Source organism: Caloenas nicobarica, chromosome Z (assembly GCF_036013445.1).
Source record: "Caloenas nicobarica isolate bCalNic1 chromosome Z, bCalNic1.hap1, whole genome shotgun sequence".
NCBI classification, from domain to species: Eukaryota; Metazoa; Chordata; class Aves; order Columbiformes; family Columbidae; genus Caloenas; species Caloenas nicobarica.
The window spans coordinates 108,921,189-108,937,952 of record NC_088284.1 but is presented as its reverse complement, the minus strand read 5'-3'; the positions used below and the strand labels follow the sequence as shown (position 1 = coordinate 108,937,952).

General features: G+C 43.2%; 1 protein-coding gene across 1 annotated transcript in view; it reads right to left on the bottom strand.

Annotated features, from left to right (window-relative positions):
• The window catches only part of LRRC7 (leucine rich repeat containing 7), a 136,199-nt gene that overhangs the window by 15,577 nt on the left and 103,858 nt on the right, over positions 1-16,764 (bottom strand). The window contains 7 exon segments of the mRNA XM_065655878.1: positions 618-2,295; positions 3,285-3,465; positions 3,693-3,804; positions 9,488-9,688; positions 12,349-12,473; positions 13,688-13,787; positions 15,288-15,357. Of these exon segments, the coding sequence (XP_065511950.1) occupies positions 618-2,295; positions 3,285-3,465; positions 3,693-3,804; positions 9,488-9,688; positions 12,349-12,473; positions 13,688-13,787; positions 15,288-15,357 (2,467 nt within the window).

Below are 16,764 nucleotides of genomic sequence, written 5' to 3'. Positions count from 1 at the left end.
CATGAAGTAGGTCATTAAATAGTCAAGATCCTTTTTGGAATCATGCACTATAGTACTTGCACTGTTTTGTATTAAAGGTAAATCAGTGTAACTTCCTACCGCTAAAAGGAGTAATAATCATATTCCTTGTGAAAAACAGTGGCAGTGTATACCCAGTGACATTTTTTGTAGTTAGGAGATACCTTTAAATCCCCTCCACTAACAGTGACATGAAAGCTAAAGTGCATTATTTTACTTTTTATCTGTGATGTTTTTCTTTATTTCCTTTTACTGCAAAGATGTATCCAGCATCTTTTAAAGCTCTCAAATAGGTACTGAAGTGGTGGACTTCAGCAGCACGTTCGCATCTGTTGATAAGGAGCGATTTTTGTGGTTTTTATTATCGCAGGCAGTGCTGCGGCAGTTACTACAGGAGTACCGTGCACCGTGGTGCGTTACTCGTGCCGAGACTCTTTACCACTCATTGACTCCCAGACCCCTTTGGGGTCAGTTCCTCTGACACCAACACAGGAATTTCGTTACTGGGCATTCTGGTGGTTACCACTGCACGTGCACATAGTTTGATATAGCGAAACACACAACTAAAGGCATTAATTGCAGAGAAATGCCAAACATACCCTGTCTAACCTTCTAGCTTCTATATGTCTAAGTAGCTGTTGTCTCCAGTCAGCGGGCATTTTAGCACAGCTCTCATTTCCCTTCACAGGGGTAGGCCTTGTCTTTATATCACTGTTATCGGAAGGCTTGTCGCCATAGTTACCCAAGTTATAGTCTGACGGAATCTTTTCCAGCAGAGCTGCCATTGTTGGCCTCGCTGAAACCGGCCTGGTTTGGGACGTGCCGTAACTCTCTGTACTGTAGCTTCTTGCAGACAACGGCCTCCTTTGTGTGAGGTTTTTAACTGGAAAGCTTCCAGTCTGGGCTTTCACTTCTTGGTAGGAAAGATGCTCGTCTTCGTACCTGCCGTTCCTCTTGAGGAACTGAGACTCGGGGACCGAGATGCTGCTCTGGCGCTCCACGGCCCCCCGGTACGGAGCCCGGCCGTACCTGTCGCTGGGCGGCAGCTCGTGGGGCTCACTGACTCTCCTGAACATGGACATCTCGGTGGAGCTGGCCAACGAATCCGCCCTCCTCAAGAACCCCGGCCGAGAGCCCTGGCCCGCAAAGGGGACACCGACCGTCTCCTCGTTGACGGAAGGCTGGGAGAAGGAGAACATGTGCTCCACGGGGGGGTAGCCGCGGTACGCCCGGGGGCTGACCAGCTCCTGCGGCAGGTTTTTACTCTGCTGGGGAATGTACTCGGGGTTGAGCTGGAAAGGCGGCGGTATCCTCTTCTCCGCCGTCACCTCCACCGCTCCCTGCGGGTTGAAGCTTTGGTCGAACTGGTAGACTTTCTTGGTGACGGACGACTTCTGCTGCGGCTGCACCTTGACGCTGCCGTAGGTCAGCAGCTCGTCGTCCAGCATGGGGACGGACTGGCTGCGGGACATGCTCAGCATGCCGTGCTCCGCGCCCAGCAGCTTGTCCACCCTCTCGTGGGCTCCTACAGTATCGTTACCGGATGCATAGTTTTCTAAGGGTATATTATACACTTTGTACGTACCGATGTCTATCTCATCGATACTTTGCGACTTCTTAAATTTGTTAGTTTTTAAATCCCTCATCATCGGAGAAAGCCGTTCTGTACTCTTGCTGATCGAAATAACACTTTTGGAAGGATCCGGGCGACAGTGGATGTGGGAAAAGACGTTTGTGAGGCTTCTGTTAGCATTCGAATCGTGGTATTCCCACGCTATCCCTGGAGTGAAAGCGCTAGTCATTTCAGGAGACTCTTTGACGTGATCTTTCCGCTCAGGCAAAGGGCTGGTGGTGGGGGTGCTTTCCAGTTTGGAAGGAAACGCTGTCCTGTCTTCAAAAGGACTAGGGGTTCGGGTCCAATTTTGCCAAGGGTTGGGAGGAGGCACTTCAGATTCGTGTGTGTTTCTGAGCGCGGGCTGCTCCAGCTCCAGGGGAATGCCGACTATCCTGTCCTGCCTGATCAGCGGCCTGCGCCCGTGCGCCGACGTGCTTCTGGATTTGGTGCTCAGGAGGGGGTTGGTGCCGGCGTTCTCCACCGCGCTCTCCTCGCCCACGAAGCCGGTGTTGTCGTAGTGCGAGCTGTCGTTCCAGCTGTCGGCGAAGGCGTCGCTGAGCGGGCGCCTGTCCGTGCGCGGCGGCAGGTTCCCGGCCGGAGCCGCTTCCCGCTGGCTCAGCAATGGCTTTGTTTCCAGGGGCTGCGGGAAGGACTGTGCCAGCCTGCGAAAAACAGAGGGAGAGGAAACAAGGTAAAATGCCCTCTATCCAGAGCACCCAAGCAGCCATCAGAAAGATGCCATTATAAAGCAATTTGACTTTCTCCCATCTCTACTCTGGCTTTGGGATGGTGCTGTGAGATGTGCACCCTGTGCCGCTGGTTCGACATGAATGGCTGCAGCGGTTTTATTGCCCTGGAATACAGATCCTGTAAGTACGTACACAGAGGAACTAAGAAGTCAGTTAAAAGTCTTGGGTGGCTCAATGCCATGTCCATATAAATCTAGCTGAACATATTTTCCTGCTTTAAAAACAATCTATGAGTGCAGGGGAGGATTTTTTACACTTAACGTTATTCTTTTTTTTAAACAAAAATACCAGATTCAGTTTGTGCGTGTTCTCACCACCAAGATTTTATGCATCTCCAGCGAGCAGGCTCCAGCCTCTCTTTAATAGAGAAGAGCCTGTGGATAGAACTACACTTAGGATGGAACTACATGAGGTGATTTATGGCAGGAACGGACAGTGCAGGGTGTTCCAGGTACGGTACGAGAGCGTTTTCTGGTTACGGATGGCCAGTCCAAATTACAGCTTTCAAAGAACTGTGATGTTCTTGGAGATCCAGGGCAGAGTGAGGCTCAGGACAGCGATACCGTGGGAGACGCACACTCTGCTAGAAATGCTGAACTACAGCCAGCTGCAGCTCAGGACCACACGGAGCAATTGCAGCTCAATTACTGGGCACTTTTAATGCGTGGTTGTAGCACACAGTTGAAAAACCTGCTGTAGAATTACTGACATTTACAGAGTATGAGCAGGTGGCCAAGTCTGCACAGCCTAGGCTGTGAATAGTTAGAACATCTCTGTAAAACTGGGGTAAAAACATCATGTTTTTTCAATCGAATGCCTTAACAGCATACGATCGCTTTGAATGCATCCGACACCATAAGACGAAAGGCAAGCAGCAATTGCATTAAGAAAGACGATCACACCTGTTTCCCCACAAAGAGTTATTCACTGCTTCTTTAGCCGTTGTCTGCAAGGAGCCCATTTTAACGTGCGCGTTGGAGGACCCTGAGGAAGCCTGGGAAGGGGAATAGTCTGAGTAAGTGCCTGAGGAAACGCTGTTATTCAGACAATGGATCTTATCTGCTTCAGACTCATCTGTAGATTCTGAAACAAAACACAGCAAATGCTCTTAGGAGGTGGTATTTGAAAACTAAACTCCAGAAAAAGACATTTTAAAATTGATACTGTAGAGATGTATCTATATATATGTGCACAAATATGCATGTAATATGCTTTAGAAGTAGGAATGAAGTGTAGAACATCTTAAGTAATGTGTTTGTGTACATTATTACATACGATTTCATCTAGAAGGCTGTAAGTCAAGTGAGTACCTTTCTTCTCTTTACCCAGAAGAACAAGTTTGGGTGGGTAGAGCGGAGTCTCTGGGATGGACGGACGGAGCTCCCCTATCCGCATCTCACTGCCGGGGTGTCCATAGGCATCCTGAGGGACAGAACAACGGAGACGAAACATGGGCGACAGAATCCACTGCAAACCGCAGCGAAAAACCGTTCGCAGCCTCTCATCGTGAACGTGACAACACGCCCAAACCCCACCATACGGGCAGCGTCTAATCATGCTGATTCGTCACCCGAAAGTTCTAATTAGTCCTACAGAAATACTTGTAAAAAATTACGGTGATGTGTTCATTCTGAAAATGTGGACAAAACAGATGGAACTTGCAAGATACATCGAGGCCGGGTAAACATTTTTGATGAAGTGAAGGTCACAAAAATGCAAGCTGCCAGTAGAAATAAATAATAATTTAGAATAAACATTTACTTCTTATTTCCAGCCTAAGTATTCCTCATTCATCCATTCACGGCACAAAGTGATTCCACAGATCCAAGTGTCCCTTAGCTATATTTAATTAAAATGACTTTGTCTCTAAAGAGGTTTTTTTGCTAAAATAAAATTATTCAGATTTCATAAACTTATCAAGGAGAGTTCAGCAAATTCTGACCTTCAAAGACTGCCCTGCACAACTGGTTTGCTGTTCTAGCCAGTAACAGGACATACACTGAAAATAACATGGGTTAAAAAGTGAGATATATTAGGAGAAAATCAATAATTAGTAGTATAAATGATGAAGAAAATGGTTAGGAGAAATATATTTAGGATGGCACTTACACGAAGAGAGACTCTATGAAGATCTCTGTACCCTGACATTTGCTGTTAAAGGTACTCCAGTGATTTTGCAGAGGGAAGTCAATAAAGCAATGTAATATTTAGAGAAACAATTTGAAATGGACTACCAAACCCCCAAACACATTATTCAATTGTAAAATGCTACAATATTTTAAAAAGACACTTGCTTTTACTCTTAAGGAGAAAACTTTCAGAGGTTTACTCTACGTTGACTATTTTTTGTAGCAACACTAGAAAAAGAGCTTTGTAGAAGCATTTGCCACGTGGTTTGTCCTTGAAGAATATATTAATAATTACATTCGCACAACAGGTATTTTAATCCTTCTGCATTTGGTGCAGTTCTGGAGGTAGCACCACAGCACACCAGCAAAGAACAGGTACCTCCCCAGCCTGTTTGATTAACCCCCTCAGTGCTAATATTTGAGCAAATACAGCTATCAATACATACTGATTCTTACAGGGTGCAACCTGTTCGAGATGTTAAAGCGGTTTCACATGCAGAGAACCCCGGGCGCGTGTGGTGCGTCTTACACAGCAGTGGTGATGTACACACGACTTCAAGCCAACGAGAGTGCAACAGCGTTTTTTCCAGTGCACCACCCGCGTTTCCCAGTGCGGTGTAACCAACGCGTGCAAACCTGTTTTCTGAGAAACACACAAGTGCTCCACCTGGGAGCCGTGGTGCACGTGGAGTTTCTGGTGGTACCTCGGAGCTTTCTGCGTGCTCTTCCTGCTCCCTCCCGTCTGGGATTTCCAGAGCTGGTTTATTGGGGGTGTCTGTATCAGACAGCTGGCTCTTTTGGAATGCTTTCTTTTCTCTATCTTGAGCCTAGAATCCCAATATTGTGACATGAGACTTCCGAATGTTAAAAACTTAAAATAAAACTACTTGCTGCACGATAGGAAGAAACAGCAGTTCCATTTTTGACATAATGATGACAACAGGCTTTTATTTCAGGTGCCTGATTTTATAAGGTTTTTGTGTTATATTCTTTTTTTTTCCTTCTTCTTCTTCTTTTCAGCCCCTAGGCCAGCTATTTCTACAAAAATCAACACACTTTGGAAAGAACTAATCTGGCATTTGTGAATATGCCATGGAAGTGAAATATGTTGTAAAAAACCCAAATCATCTCCCATTTAATTCTGCTCCATTTAAGAGGTCATTTTTTCTTACAAGTCTAAGAACAAAAAGGTCACTAATAGGAAAAATAAAAGTATTATTAATTAGACCAATTGCAAGAACAAGGGGAAGAGATAACAGTAACTGTGTTGTGTCAGACCGTTTTCCTCAGGACTAACCAGACAAGGACAGAGGTAGGGGACAGAAAAACATGGTGAGCTGCTTCCCAAGAGAAAATACGTGGTAAGAACCATTAAAATAACCGGGAAAAAGGAATATCAGCAATTATTCATGCTGACAACGCAAGAACAGTAAATTATCATCTAGAGAGATGGAATTTTAAAATAACCTTACTCTTAAAAGTCTGCTTGAGGAGAATAAAAAGTGTCTGCCCCGAGCAGAGGGGGTCTGGGCAGAGGGAGCACACGGCAGAGGAACGCGGCCGCTAATGATGGAGCCGTCCAGATGGACAATTAAACAGACGCAGAGGGGTGGCAGCACTGGAGAACACTAGGTCAGCCTGGAGGATGACCAGCTGGCTATAAAGAAACGGAGAAGCAAAGGAATAAATGAAGATATTTCTGATGCCTGGTAAAATAGCGGAGATTCTGCTGCAAAGAGCTTACTGGGGTGTGGGCTTAAAGCAGATCCAAACCAAAAAGCTTTAGCACATATTGCTGTGCCAACCAGGAGACACTGGCGTTGTGCATCTCATTAGCGGAAAACTGCTCCCACACCAGACACATCAACTGAATTAATTGCAGCCAGGGATCCTGGGGGAAATAAAAGTGTGCAAGTCTTCCTGGAGGGGCAAGATGAGCTTTTAAGACAGTCTCTGAAAGCTGCATTAAAAGCAAAACAAAAAGAACACTCTTCTCCATCCCCGTCCACCCCAAAACCCCACACCCCAAACCCGCACAGGCACGAAGCCCAAGGTTAAAAGGATCGGGGTGTTATTCTGACGGAGGTGAAGGTCTCAGCACATCCCGTGCAGCCGAGGTGGCATTTTCCAGCTGTCAGCACCTGCATCGGCTCACTCAACAAATAACCATCTCTTTACCCGGTGTTAATAAACCTGCTGGGAATTAACACAAAGGATGGAAAGCTGTAGGTTGGACTAATCCAAAGCTGAGAGTGATACAGAAGTATTTCCAGTTCATTTGTCAATCCATACCTATCAAGAATATTAACTATAAAGATCTTAATTGCTGATCTGTGGTATTTCTCAGGGACAGGTCACACAATGCAGTAAGCCATCCCAGACTTTTCCTTTTGTTCCAAATGCACATCTTTCAAAATGACTTAGGACAATAAAGGTGTTTATTTTAATTGGTGATTAACTAAGGAACTGTTTGCTTATTATAACTGAAGGTGAAGGATGATACAGGGGATTTGAAATGTAGCTTGTTAATAATTTCAGATGCTCCCTTTAATTATTTAGAAACAGTTTTGTGAAGAGACGTGTAAATTAATTGCAAGAAAACCCAGAAGAGATCAGAAAAGAAACCAGCTTATCTGGCCTCTGAGGATGCAAAAGTGAGCATTGCTGGGAAATTAAATTACCTTGTTATTAGAAACCGTCTTCAGTCTAAATCTATATCAGAACACACCTGCATTTTCAAACTGTATTTTAACTTTTGGCTCCTAATTATCCGAAAAGCAAGTAGAGCTTAATTATGTTTTATTTAATGTGTTACAACTGAAATTATGCTAATACTATTCACAAAATCATTCACTTTTTTCCAGTTTCCCATACCTCTTCTTGATCTTCCTGCGGGAAGCCAGAGAGAGGAAAATGTACAAATGATGCTGCTTTACAGCCATGAAATCTTCCCAGGGTCACTGTTTGTATGAAGGACAAGAACACTTTTTTCCTTTTCTTCAGTTGACAAGACAGTTGCACTACTCGTCTTGACTAAGTACTAGGGAAACTGAAATCTGAAAAAGTTCCACCATCCTCACTAGTGTAATAATAGATGATGGAAAATACATCTTTGCTGATATGCTGGAAATAGTCATGCACTCACATCAGTTGCTTGTGGTGGAAATTTAACCAGGAAATTGCAATCACATTATTTAATTGCACTTCAGGAATTACCGCAGTGTCTTCAGCAATTCAGCTATATTTCAGAATGCTTTTTGCTTTTTTATTTCAGGGTGTTGCTGCCATTTACTCTTTCCTTACGTCCCCTAAGGCAGCTCCACTGGCTCTGCACCCCCGAGAACTCTGCTCTGGCTCAGTTCACGGGGTTCTTCGCGTTTGAGTTTAACAATTAACATTTAGTTTAACAGCAGCTCAACCTGTGCAGCACCTCTTCCTGAAGCCTGCATCACCAGCTCAAACACCCCATGTCTTTAGCAAACAAATCCAAGGTAGGTAATGGGTGTATATTCACAGTAGAGATAACTAAAGCCTGCAGAAAGCTATTAAGCATATTCAAGTTCAAAAGCTAGATGATACAAAATAAATCGTTATGTATTCAGCAACAGCTGCAGAACATGGTAATACTCATGCCACAAAACCTAAGGTGGTTCACAGGCCAGATTTACACAGTAAGAAAGAATTTAACGGGTAAAAAGGAATAATGGTGGAATTCGAGATTTCACATTCAGATTAAAACATGAACAATTTAACTTCATTATTTTAGCTTGAAGTACAAATTGAAACTGTGCCTAGATTTGAAGAAAGTCTTCTGAAGCCATCTGAAGAGAAAATGTTTGTTGGGTTTTGGTTTGGTTTTTTTTGTTTCTTGGGGTTTTTTTATGAAATGAAAACATTCAACTGTAAATAAAACACGCAGTACTGAGGGAGCAGCTACAGGGACTGTTGAATATGTAAGACCATCCAATCTGTGCTAAGGATACAGAAAATTGAGGAAGAAAAACTCCTGCACACATAACTAGCCATAGACAGGGATATTTCAAGGACAATGAATTTATCATGATGTTTAAATAACAAAGGAGTGAAAAGATAATGTGATAATTTATTTTCTTCATCTATTTCTTTTGAACATTAAGACTTCATAAAGATTTTTCAAGAACACTAGTATTCCTGCAGACCTGTCGAGGCTTATTAACTATTAGAACCGACTGCCAGGGCAAGAGATTGCCCTTCGTTATAAACTGTGCCTGCACTAAGTATTTTAAGTCGTTACTGTGAATGAGTAGATGCACTCTGAGATTCAGCAACGTGTAACAGCTTTGCACACGACTGCTGTATCGAGGGATTTACCCCTTGGTGACTGTGTTCATGTTAGAACAGGAGACTTGGTGACTGTGAGCACTGATCCGGTCCTGGCAAACGCGTTAGGAACGGGATTCTGCACCTCGTGCTAAGTCGATATTCAGGGGGTGCCTGGTCTGACATTCCCTGCAGTCGGAGAAGCACTGCTGCTGACTTCATTAACTTCTGACAAGGTTAATTGGCTATCTGCTACATGGAATGTGAACAGAAGAAGCAGAACGTCATGGCATGGTGGGGTCAGTCAGAACAAACTCATTTGCCCTTAACATATTTGATGCAGAAATACACTTACTGAAGTCTGAGATGTAAATCGTGGTCATGTCCATTCTCCTGCCAACATGCAAGTCTCTCATATCATAAAAATTTAGGAGAGTGCTTGCATATATCAATACCAAAATTCAGATCTAGGTAGATTTAAAACCAAAATTGCAGTCTGATAAACTCAGTAGTATTGGGAAAAACAGCAAGTCAACATAAAACTAAATTAACTTTATGGAATGAAACTAGAAAGTATTAGGTATGAGGTTCACAGCAGATGCCGAATATCACTTGATGGAGTTATGTTAAAGCCCCATCTCGAACTCTCGAGAGGAACAAGGATCCTTCCACGTTACCTCCACTGAAATCTCCTTGGGTGCCATGGGCCACTTGTGCTCGTACTTGTCTTTCACCGTTTGGTCGCTGTTCACGGTCGGCGTCGAGTTCTCGGGCCGGACTCCATGGCTTGTTTTGCCCACCAGATTTTGAACTGATTTTACCATATTCTTTAAATCCTCCGGGTATGGAGTGGGATAGCGTTTTAGATTTATTTCAACCTGAACATTCATAAAAAGAATTAAAACACGAATACAAAATGAAAACAGCATGCATACTAAACCCATGGTTACAGTACTATGGCTAAGTGCAAATTCCCCAAATTTTTAGTTAATCTATTTAAGGCAATGTGTTCCAATAGAGCTATCTTCACAGACTTTTAAGTCCTTGGACGGGAATTCACTCTCAGTTACACTATGTCAACCTATAATGGAATTTCAGTGGCATAAAAGAATGGATGGGAATGATTCCCTATGAGCCTATCTTTCACCCTGTGAGAGTATTGTATTTTAATTCTGCACTCTGCTTGAGAGTACTGACATATTAAATCACACTTTTTCAAAACAATACTAGTGTAAATGCAGAACTAATTTAGCTATGTTCAGTGCACTGAATTAATCTGAATTATCTATGGCAGCTGAGAACAGAATCCGATCTACTGGGAGCTCTTTGCGCTTTGAGATGTATAATGTGCATGCACGCAGTCAAGTGTTACAGAAAATACAGGCAAACAGACTCACACCACTACAGAAAAATCACCTAAAGTCACACTGAATAGCACTGTGACTGGCTGAGAGACCAACAGATTTTCTAGAAAACTCCACGTTTCAAGTTGATAATTTTTATCACTCAGAAGCAGAGAAACATTGTATTTCCCAAGTCCAAAGCAAGCCTAATTTGAGGACAATTGTGCAAAATCTCAGGGCTGAGTGGCTGAGAAGGCTCACGGGTGACACCCCCCGTCCCCTGGCAGGACATCCCGCTGTCAGCAAATCCCCCAGGAGACGGGGCAGCCAGTGACCACAGGAGGAATTTGGGGTGGAAAGGCAATAAAATCCCTCAACAGAGTAAAATCCCAGCTCCCAGCGCAAGCTGTGCCTGTCAGGACAAGTGTTCCCAATTACGAGGCTGTGAAATGTGTAAATTACTCCACATTCACCACGTGAGAAATATTTGGAAGCATTTACCACAAAGAAGCTTTCACCTCATTGTGTACGTGAGGTAAGCAAAGCGAGCTCACTTGTAATAGCTCCCTATTAGAGCTGTTGGACTTTAAACTCCTAACAAGTAGGAAAAATGTAATTTTAGATTCAAATGAATATGGTCTTTTGATAGGAATAGTTTAGAAGCAAAAGCATGATCGATTTGGAAAAGAAAACTATATGAAATACTAGAATACAATTCTGAACCACAATAGTATAAACATCACGGATAACAGATTCTGACACAACTTTAACATAAAACATTAAAATGTATGACTATGATGTCATATGTTAATAAAGAATTTCAACAGAAAAAAAAACTTTAATCTGTAAAGCATTACTAAAGCTCTGGTTGAATTATGGTTGAAAGAAATCGTATTTAGATGTGCCTTAATTAGGCAATTGCTTTTTCAGGAAATTCAGGCCATGATTTATGTGTAAAGTCTACAGCCAAACATAGCTAAAAGTCAAGTCACAGAGCAAATCCTCCGTAAGTGCTAATCAAGGAAAAACTAACTGAAAGACTTCCACGAGACAGCCAAGTCACAGACTGGCATTTCAGCAAGAGTTTTGTATCACTGTGAGTATTAATATTAAACCCCACAAATACTGGCAGCTGTGGTGGGTGATACCCACTAGAATGCAGATATTTTCGTCACCGATTTAGACCTATCATTACGAAGGAAATCTCTTCTCCCTGTCAATACAATTCTTGTACATCAGAAGTAGCATGACCCTGAGAATTTCAAAGTTCAAAATTCTCGATGGAAGAAGTTATTGAACAATTTCAACTACCAAATCTATTTTAGCATATAGTTGGCTGAGAGTTCAGTTTTAACTATGAAAGATAAAAAGTGAAAACTACGTATGCTTTTATAAAAAGCTACCAACGTTTGTGGTTACTGCCTAGTGATAATTTAAGTTAACCTTGCAATTCATCCCACAAAGGGCTGGTGACACTGCTAAAAACGTACGTGTTAAAACCTGCCCAAGAGCTACGGCAACACAGGGATGGAGAGACACACACCGAGCTCTCCAAAGGTTCCAGAAATTCACTTTTAGTTCATGTGCCTGCATCTAAACAGGCTGGTGACCATCCTTCTAACAACGCAACTGATTAAAGGCTCAGCTGAAAACTCTGGACTTATATTAATTTCAGATAAATGGAGGAGGATATTCATGTTTTGGTCTTCATTTTTGGTAGGGTACAAAATTGCTGAGAGATCCCCTCTGCACTGCACATTCCTGTGTTACTCCATAAAGCTGCAAAACTCTCACTGCTTTCCACTTCGAGAGGAATACGGAACACTCTATGTGACCCAAGTACTTCTAAAGAACCAGGTGGCTGGACCTTAATTCTGAGTCTCCCAACATCTTGTATTAATTCTGTCTTTGTGACAAAACACCTGTCGCAGTAGGAACCTGACACTGGGGTTTATGGGCCTGAACTGACTTATAAAATCAGGGGTGTGCTGTCTGGGCAACAACCGCAAACACAGAAATTGGTGATGTGTACTTCAAGGAGAACAGATACGCTGCTCTTCCTCAACTGCTGTACCCGCAACATGGTGACGAGTACTTTCTGTGTATCTAGAACACAAAAATAGTTCAACTCAGGATCTGTAAATTGGACCCTGACCATAACATGTGAACATCAGAATAAATGAAATAGAACTTACCTTAACTTTCCCTGCATTTTCCTCCTCTTCCTTTTTTTCTTCAAATTCAAAGGCAACAGTCATACGTTGCTGTCTCTGCTCCTCCCATAAAGTAGGGTTAAAACTGTCGCTGTCTGACTGGAAATCTACAGTTCAATTGCAAACAGCAACACACAAGGACAAGTCATTAGTGCACCCAGCTCAAGATTGGATCTAAAAGACATGTTGGTAATTGATCCCGCAGTCCTGGGCTATTGTTTTAAAACTGTTTGGGGGGGGGCAATGAGAGTAGGAACTGCTAAACCACCACAAACAGAGTTTAATATTAAAACTGAAATGAGAGTGATGGGAAGCAACATGGTTTGGGGGCAGCTGTGGAGCCGAGGAGAGTACATAAACTAAGTGAGCGTCGGTATGTCAGACGGCAAACCCTGAATTCTGCTCTGAGCCCCCTGTCTGGGCTGCCCACCTCCGGATCTCTCCGATCCAGATGTCCGCAGCTGAGCCGGCCCTGCCCAGCAGCCCGTCCGCATGGCACAGGGCACAGCCCGGATTTCTGTCCCGTGCACGCTCAGTTCCCGGGTCCAAACTGTTTACACAAAGCCATTCTTCTGGAAATAAAAACGTGTTCCCCTCTCCTCTGCCCTGGGGAGGCCGCATCTGGAATATTGTGTCCAGCTCTGGGCGCCTCAGCTCCAGCAGGACGGGGAACTGCTGCAGAGAGCCCAGCGCAGCCACCAAGATGCTGCAGGGAGTGGAGCATCTCCCGGGTGAGGAAAGGCTGAGGAGCTGGGGCTCTGAGCTGGAGGAGAGGAGACTGAGGGGTGACCTCATTCATGGTTATAAATATATAAAGGGTGGGTGTCAGGAGGATGGAGCCAGGCTCTTCTGGGTGACAACCATGATAGGACAATGGGTAATGGGTGCAAACTGGAACACAGGAGGTTCCACTTAAATATGAGAAGAAACTTGTTCCCAGTGAGGGTGCCAGAGCCTGGCCCAGGCTGCCCAGGGAGGTTGTGGAGTCTCCTTCTCTGCAGACATTCCAACCCGCCTGGACACCTTCTGTGTAACCTCAGCTGGGTGTTCCTGCTCCGGCGGGGGATTGGGCTGGGTGAGCTTGCGAGGTCCCTTCCAACCCCTGACATCCTGGGATTCTGTGTTTACAAAAATGTAAATCTGATGGCTTGAAAATAACGGATTTGCGAACAGGATTCCTTTGTGTCTGACAAAATAAAGGCTGTTACGTGTGCGCCACCGACACACACAGCGCCACGGCTGGAACCCCTTCCTCTCCCTCCTGCTTCTCTCTGACCGAGCACAGCTCCCGCCCCTGTGGGAGCCGCTGCTGCCGGTTTACCTTCATCGCTGCGGGGCTGCTGGGGAAACATGTAGTTGGTCAGTACTCGCTGCTTGGTTTCTGGGTGCGCCTCGGTCTGCAGCGGAATGAGAGCCTTGGACTGCACGGGGAGGCAAAACACAGGGCTGTTAGTGCCGAGACGGGGTTTTGGCAGCTGATAAATAGAAAATACAACATCGATTACAGTTCTGTATGAAAATAACCTTCTCTGTGGACTAAAATTCCTCCTCTCGCATTCCTCACTTAGTAATTCCTACCAGGATCAACACAAAATATCAGGAATACTGACTGCTGTTCAGAGTCACACCAGCGAGGAAGCCGCAGGATCGGTGGAACAGACCTGCAGCTGCACCATTCAGACACCCACATTATGCTGCGATCTGGTTTACACCAGGGTTAACGAGGAGTAAATTCACAATAGCTATTAGTTCATCTGAGGGTAAACCTGGTGCAAAATGCTGGAGAATTTACATGGAGACACTCTGAATATTCAGATGTCATTGTTGTGTTTTCCTTCAATTGATTATTTCTTATTATTGCTTTGCTCTAATGTAGCATCTAGGAGTGACTGTCATAGTTCATATAATAGAAATTAATCTATGCTATGCCACAGAAAAGTTTGCACCAGTGGTGCCCAGCACGCACCAGTGTGCACCCGTCAGCTGCGGGACCCGAGTCCCTGCGGCTTTTTCATGCGGGGAAAAGGATGGATTAATTTCCAGCAACATGATAATTGGCCCCTGAAGAATTATCCTCATCAGCCTCATCTGAAGAGGTGTATTATCTGACCGTGGCTATTATTGCAAAGTGAGAAAGAGGAGACTGAGATTTATTGAGATTATTAAAAACTGTTAAGTATGTTAAACATTTCTAACATTGTACAAATTGAGTTTTTCTCCATTTAGAGTTAAATTATGAAAGTGCAAAATTATTCTATCCACCAGTCCTGGAAAAGATCAAGACTTATTTTAGTGCTCTGAACCGTTAAATTTCTCAGTGTTCATGTTAGATAACTTGTTTTAAAATCAAATCCTAAAGAATATATAGGAATGAAACCAAATTCCTTGGAACAAGGAAAGGCGTACTTCAATTTAAAAGGAACTTAAATGAGAGTTTTCTTTGAAACAAGACTAAGAGTTCTTGTGCATCTTCTACATGTTTAAACTCCCCCTGACTTGATGGAGTTTCAAATCTGCAGGAACGGGAGCGTGGAGAGGAACAGGGAAAGCAAGACGGCAAGAACAGAGGCGCAGGTGGAGTAAAGGACGGGACAAACTCATCACGAGTTTGCTAACAAAGTCTTACCTCCTGGATTTCCATTTACAACACATTCTCCTGATACTTCTGGCCTTTATTTACTACGTTTCTAAGGATATAGAAGCTTAGCTAGATTCAAGTAACAAATCCCGCAAAGGTGATCCTTCCCAGTTAATAAACGACAGCCAGAGAATCTAAACCTTGCTATGAAAGTATAAACCCAGACTGGGAGCAAACACTTCTAAAATTCTACTGTGTTCATGTATTAAATCATGGGTTTCGTTTACAGCTCTTGCTAAGACCCCTAGTTACTCAAGAAAATATGAATATTGAAAGTCATTACCTGGTTGTCAGAAAGCCACAACGCTGCAAGTTCTTTAAGTTTAGTAAAAGTGAATGGTAAATTCTTCAGTCTGTAAATGATAACATTGGAACAATGTGAGTCCTTCATTTTCACAACAGTTTATTTTAAAGATTTGTATGTAGCATGTTTATCTCGATCATACTGAAATTGCTATAATTTCATATCTTTTTCTCCCACTTTTTACTAAAATATAATATTTTATTAAGGGCATTCCACATTAACAGTGACATTTGGAATCTAAAACTACTGTCATAAAAACCTAAAGATACTAAGGAGACACCGATATTTTGCCCTGGCTATAGTGTAACCAGAGTTACAGCTTATAACACAGAAAACTGAAAAAAATGTTTGTGCCAGGGCGACTTACAGGAAAGACCCAACAGTTTCCAGTGTAGCTAACGGAAATCTTTTTATCGGACATATAAGTTTGGAACAGAAATACTCTAACACTATTGAAAATTCATTTTTGCAGAAATGTTAGAAAAAATATTAAAATAATATAAAGATTCATAGCGAATCTACGTGACGAAATTAAATGAAACAAGAAAAAAACCAGCATTTTCATTATACATGTAAACACATTTCCTAAAAGAGACCTGCACGTGGGAGTGAGGAAATGATGAGCAGAGACTTGTGGCACCTTCATTCATGTTTTTCCCACTAATTCTGAACACATTATTTTTCTTTTCAGCCTGTACCAACACCAGAGGGTGTCCTAACCACACACTGCTGGTCTCCGTCTCTGTTACAGGAGGCTGAGGAGCTGGGGCACCGTAGGAAGAAATGGACCCGCCAAAGGACTGTCCACAAAGGCAAAAGCCAAATGTGGTTTAACAACAAGAAAAGAGGAAAACCCCTTTATTCTGAGAGTCACAACCCCGCTGTGTGCCAAGGCAGGCTTAGGGACGGGTTCACTCGCACGCCGATGAGGACGATCCTCTGCCCTCCATCAGCAAACAACCAACACCCCCTACAGTCTTCTAGATATCAAAAATCTGTATTTCGGGGAGATCAGCACCCCACAAGCTTTTGTACCATCGCCTCTGTGCAGCGCTTTGAACATGTATCCATCATGGAATTGCTTGAGATGTATTCTTGCCACAAAGTCATTTCCATTAAAAACAGAGTTATTTCAGAAAGTGTGTACTTACTGCAGTTTTTAAGGATTTGAATAAGAAAACCTTATTCTAAAAATGACTTCTCTATAAAAGTGAAATAACTTGACGTGAATGTATACACATACACATTGTGCTATGAGATACTCTCCAATTCAATGCCTGTATAGATTAGAGAGGTTTTACACGTTTCCAGGTTTAAACCTAGAATTAGTGCCATAAGAAAGTAAGGAGTGCCTAAACGACTCGAAATTTAATTTTCATTCCTGTCTTATTGTAAAATGGATACAGCAGTGTGGAATCGGGCAGTATGTGACATTCTTTAAAAATTAAGGTTACAA